Source organism: Homarus americanus, unplaced genomic scaffold (genome assembly GCF_018991925.1).
Source record: "Homarus americanus isolate GMGI-L3 unplaced genomic scaffold, GMGI_Hamer_2.0 scaffold41284, whole genome shotgun sequence".
Lineage (NCBI taxonomy): Eukaryota > Metazoa > Arthropoda > Malacostraca > Decapoda > Nephropidae > Homarus > Homarus americanus.
Window position 1 is genome coordinate 66,803 of NW_024754317.1, and position 6,175 is coordinate 72,977.

Genomic DNA, 6,175 nt, shown 5'->3' on the forward strand with positions numbered 1-6,175 from the left:
TGAAAATGTTATTGACATATTCATTAGATTGCCAATTAAATAAAAAGTTACATATATATTTTTACGATGTCAAGTTATTTAAAGATTGTATGGTATATATATATTTATAAATATAGAAATATTTCATGTAATTAAAGTAAAAATAAAAAAATCGTCGGATTGTCAGATTTCAATAATGTACGACACAAGTTGTAATTATTGTCAAATTTCGATTTCCGGTATTCTTGTTCAGGTCGTCCTATGATTTAAGACTGGATCGTGATCAGGAATTCCCAGAACAAGGATTGAGGTGATGACTGCGCCTCTCAAAGCTTCACTCTAATAGTTGTTCAATATCGAGGTGAGGTTGTGGAGCAAGATATTGAACGTGTCTTTATAATGTTGCAAGTGTGTCTAGTATTGTTGCAAGGGTGTCTAGTATTGTTGCAAGTGTGTGCAGTATTGTTGCAAGTGTGTGCAGTATTGTTGCAAGTGTGTGCAGTATTGTTGCAAGTGTGTCTAGTATTGTTGCAAGTGTGTGCAGTATTGTTGCAAATGTGTCTAGTATTGTTGCAAGTGTGTCTAGTATTGTTGCAAGTGTGTCTAGTATTGTTGCAAATGTGTCTAATATTGTTGCAAGTGTGTCTAGTATTATTGCAAGTGTGTCTAGTATTGTTGCAAGTGTGTCTAATATTGTTGCAAGTGTGTCTAGTATTGTTGCAAGTGTGTCTAGTATTGTTGAAAATGTTTCTAGTATTGTTGCAAGTGTGTCTAGTATTGTTGCAAGTGTGTCTAGTATTGTTGCATTGCTGCAAGTGTGTCTAGTATTGTTGCAAGTGTGTCTAATATTGTTGCAAATGTGTCTAGTTTTGTTGCAAGTGTGTCTAGTATTGTTGCAAGTGCAGTATTGTTGCAAATGTGTCTAGTATTGTTGCGTGTGCAGTATTGTTGCAAGTGTGTCTAGTATTGCTGCAAGTGTGTCTAGTATTGCTGTGCGTGTGCAGTATTGTTGCAAGTGTGTTCAGTATTGTTGCAAGTGTTCAGTATTGTTGCAAGTGTGTCTATTGCTGTGCGTGTCTAGTATTGTCGCAAGTGTGTGCAGTATTGTTGCAAGTGTGTCTAGTATTGTTGCAAGTGTGTTCAGTATTACGTGCGTGTGCAGTATTGTTGGTGTGTCTAGTATTGTTGCAGTGTGTGCAGTATTGCTGCAAATGTCTAGTATTGTTGCAAGTGTGTCTAGTATTGTTGCAAGTGTGTCTAGTTTGTTGCAAGTGTGTCTAGTATTGCTGCAAGTGTGTGCAGTATTGCTTGCAAATGTCGTATTGTTGCAAGTGTGTCTAGTATTGTTGCAAGTGTGTGCAGTATTGTTGCAAATGTGTCTTAGTATTGTTGCAAGTGTGTCTAGTATTGTTGCAAGTGTGTCTAGTATTGTTGCAAGTGTGTCTAGTATTGTTGCAAGTGTGTCTAGTATTGTTGCAAGTGTGTCTAGTATTGTTGAAAATGTTTCTAGTATTGTTGCAAGTGTGTCTAGTATTGTTGCAAGTGTGTCTAGTATTGTTGCAAATGTGTCTAGTATTGTTGCAAGTGTGTCTAGTATTGTTGCAAGTGTGTGCAGTATTGTTGAAAATGTTTCTAGTATTATTGCAAGTGTGTCTAGTATTGTTGCAAGTGTGTCTAGTATTGTTGCAAGTGTGTCTAGTATTGTTGCAAGTGTGTCTAGTATTGTTGCAAGTGTGTGCAGTATTGTTGAAAATGTTTCTAGTATTGTTGCAAGTGTGTCTAGTATTGTTGCAAGTGTGTCTAGTATTGTTGCAAATGTGTCTAGTATTGTTGCAAGTGTGTCTAGTATTGTTGCAAGTGTGTCTAGTATTGTTGAAAATGTTTCTAGTATTATTGCAAGTGTGTCTAGTATTGTTGCAAGTGTGTCTAGTATTGTTGCAAATGTGTCTAGTATTGTTGCAAGTGTCTAGTATTGTTGCAAGTGTGTCTAGTATTGTTGCAAGTGTGTCTAGTATTGTTGCAAGTGTGTGCAGTATTGTCGCAAGTGTGTCTAGTATTGTTGCAAGTGTGTCTAGTATTGTTGCAAGTGTGTCTAGTATTGTTGCAGTGTGTCTAGTATTGTTGCAAGTGTGTCTAGTATTGTGCAAGTGTGTCTAGTATTGTTGCAAATGTGTCTAGTATTGTTGCAGAGTGTGCAGTATTGTTGTAGGTCGAATGGGCACTAGTGTTAATAATTGTTAGACATTCAACCTAACCTAACCTAACTTGACGTGGGGTAATCTATGCTAAACTAATTCACTTCTTTCCTCCTCCTTCCCCTTCCCTCTTCCCTACGCACCTCCTCCCTTCCTTTTCCTCCTTTTCATCCCTTCTCTCTTTCCTCTCCTCCCTCCTCCACCCTCTCTCTCCTCTCCTTTCCCTTCCCTTCTCCTGCACCCTTACTCCTCACCCTCCTTTTCCTACTCTTCATGCCCCCTCTCTTCCTTCCTCCTGCCTCACTCCTTCCTCCTGCCTCACTCCCTCCCTCTCTCCTCCCTCACCCCTCCCCAACCTCCTCAGTTCTTTCCTCCAGTGTGTTGCTACAGAGAATTTCCCACCGCAAGTAAACCCGAGCCTGTAAATAAAAGATAATTTTTCTCTTGGTTCGTGTTGTGTCAGGCAGAACAACCCGTCTCCTTTAGAAGTAGGAATGAATGAATGAAGACTGTTATTCACTCTTAAAATATATATTTTCTTTCTATCATAGTGGCAAAAGTGAAAGAAATGAAGAAAATGACAGGCAGAACAACACGCCTCCGAAAGCAGTAAGCATGAATGAATGAATGAATGAATGAATGAATGAAGACTGTTATTCACTCTTAAAATATATATTTTCTTTCTATCATAGTGGCAAAAGTGAAAGAAATGAAGAAAATGACAGGCAGAACAACACGCCTCCTATAGCAGTAAGCATGAATGAATGAATGAATGAATGAAAACTGTTATTCACTCTTAAAATCCACTTTTTGTCGTAGTTCGGACAAATTGAAAGAAATGAAGGATGAGAAGAAAATTACATCGAAATTCTGTCATCTTAAAAACACAATTCCTTTCGCAAATTTAGACTACCTGTTTGCGTGTGTCTTGTTATCGGGGTTTTTCTTCCTAGGAGACTGGATCGTGTTCTTATATTGTGCTGGAATTGTTTACTTTAGCGGGGTCAATAAAACTTTCTTCGCTTCAGTAAGTAAGAAAAATAACTACCTGATATTGGGATCGTTTTTGGGTGTACGACGTGATTTTACTCTCTCTCTCTCTCTCTCTCTCTCTCTCTCTCTCTCTCTCTCTCCATTAACCTGCGTATTAAACCTGACAACTAAACTCGTCTATACTAAAAGGGCAAACACTATTCCTCACTGATGTAATGTAACTGTAACTTTTTGTAATGCAGTTATGTATGCAAATTACCTGTGTTACTGTAGTCATTCTTTACCAGAGGAGAAAACTTTGCTTCTTCATTCTCCAATTTCCCCAAAATACACAAAACACTTACGAAACACTCAAATTGAATACACTTTACCTTCCCGTCCCCCACACACTCACGAAACACTCAAACAGAAAACACTTTACCTTCCCGTCCCCACACTCACGAAACACTCAAACAGAAAACACTTTACCTTCCGTCCCCACACACTCTGAAACACTCAAATTGAATACATTTACCTTCCGTCCCCCACACTCACGAAACACTCAAATTGAATACACTTTACCTTCCTGTCCCCCACACACTCACGAAACACTCAAACGAAAACCTTTACCTTCCGTCCCCACACACTCGGCACTCAAACAGAAAACACTTTACCTTCCCGTCCCCACACACTCACGAAACACTCAAACAGAAAACACTTTACCTTCCCGTCCCCACACACTCACGAAACACTCAAACAGAAAACACTTTACCTTCCGTCCCCACACACTCACGAAACACTCAAACAGAAAACACTTTACCTTCCCGTTCCCCACACTCACGAAACACTCAAACAGAAAACACTTTACCTTCCGTCCCCCACACACTCACGAAACACTCAAACAGAAAACACTTTACCTTCCCGTCCCCCACACACTCTGAAACACTCAAACAGAAAACACTTTACCTTCCGTCCCCCCCACACTCAGAAACACTCAAACAGAAACCTTTCCTTCCGTTCCCCACACTCACGAAACACTCAAACAGAAAACACTTTACCTTCCGTCCCCACACTCACGAAACACTCAAACAAACACTTACCTTCCTGTTCCCCACACCTCTCGAAACACTCAAACAGAAAACACTTTATTCCCGTTCCCCGCACACTCACGAAACACTCAAACAAAACACTTCCTTCCTTCCCCCTCACGAAACACTCAAACAGAAAACACTTTACCTTCCCATCCCCACACACTCTGAAACACTCAAACAGAAAACACTTTACCTTCCCGTCCCCCACACACTCACGAAACACTCAAAACAAACACTTTTACCTTCCGTCCCCACACACTCACGAAACACTCAAACAGAAAACACTTTACCTTCCCGTCCCCACACTCTGAAACACTCAAACAGAATACACTTTACCTTCCCGTCCCCACACTCACGAAACACTCAAACAGAAAACACTTTACTTTCCGTCCCACTCTCGCCTCAAACAGAAAACACTTTTTTCCCTGTCCCCACACACTCACGAAACACTCAAACAGAAAACCTTTACCTTCCGTCCCCCACATACTCACAAAAACACTCAAACAAAACACTACCTTCCCCCACACACTCTCACGTGAGTAGAAATCATAGAACCCGGAAATACAATATAAACTTTACCTCCCACACACTCTATTGTAACTCTGGTTCTCTTAATACAATACATTCACGCAAGACTCATATAAGGAGTTGGATACCTGTCTACTTTCATGATCTGGTAAATAGATACCACACACATTGAGGTAAATGGAAGAAATATAATGGTGTTGTGATTTTCCGTTCTCTCTTTTATACACACACACACACACACACACGCACACACACACACACACACACACACACACACACACACACACACGCACACACACACACACACACACACACACACACACACACACACACACACACACACACACACACACACGCAAAAAAATCTTCTTCATTCTCTGATTTCCAGGAAAACCTTTAAACGACAAAACAGTGTAGCCACATTCACTATACCAGGGCTTACGGCAGGTACGAGAATGTTATTTTTTTTTGTCCTCTGGTTAAATGAGCGCACGAGACCTTCAGTGGGGGTGTTAACACTGTGTAAAATTGACATATAGGTAAAAAGTTTGTGTTTGCTAGTGGTGGTGATGGTGTGGTGGTGGTGGTGATATGTGTGGTGGTGGTGTGTTGATGGTGTGGTGGTGTGGTGGTGTGTGGTGGTGTGGTGTGGTGGTGGTGGTGGTGTGGTGGTGGTGGTGGTGGTGGTGGTGTGTTGGTGGTGTGTGTGGTGGTTGTGTGGTGGTGGTGGTGTGGGTGGTGTGTGGTGGTGGTGGTGGTGGTGGTGATGTGGTGGTGGTGATGTGTGGTGGTGGTTGGTGTGATGTTGTGTGGTGGTGTAGAGTATTAGTAGTGAAGGTGGTGGTGGTGTGGTGGCGGTGTGGTGGTGTTGAGTATTGGTGGTGAAGGTGGTGGTGGTGGGGTGTATTGGTGGTGATGGTAGTAGTGTGTTGGTGAAAGTGATGTTTGGTGATGGTGGTAGTTGGTGGTGGTGAAGGTGATGATTGTGGTGGTGATGGTTGGTGTATGGTAGTAATGTGTTGGTATTGGTGGTAGTGATGATGGTAGTGGTGGTGATGGTTAGTAATGGTGGTGGTAATGGTTGTAGGGATGATGATGGTAATGGTAGTGGTTGTAGTGATGATGATGATGATGATGGTGGTGGATGGAGGAGTGTAAAGTTCTAGTGAGTGGGAGTAATAATGGCAGTAGTAGCGAGCGGCAAAAAATCGCTAAGTGTGAGTGGTTCTGCTGAAGCATGGCAGGGAAATAATGGTCACCCGACTTGTCAAATGTAACATAAACCCCTTTCTAAGCCAGAGGTATAATCCCACCGAGTTACCTCCATAATCCACAGCCAGCCAGCCAGCCAGTGCCAACCGGTGAGGATATGATGAAATAGTTATCTAGTGCCAGAGTCAAGTGCCTCGG

At 41.7% G+C, this 6,175-nt stretch overlaps 1 protein-coding gene across 1 annotated transcript; it reads left to right on the plus strand.

Annotated features, from left to right (window-relative positions):
* The first annotated feature begins 1,352 nt into the window (after positions 1-1,352).
* On the plus strand, positions 1,353-1,949 carry LOC121855766. Its single transcript, XM_042350879.1, has one exon. It carries the CDS (start codon positions 1,353-1,355, stop codon positions 1,947-1,949), a length of 597 nt encoding a protein of 198 aa, XP_042206813.1.
* The last annotated feature ends 4,226 nt before the right edge of the window (positions 1,950-6,175 follow it).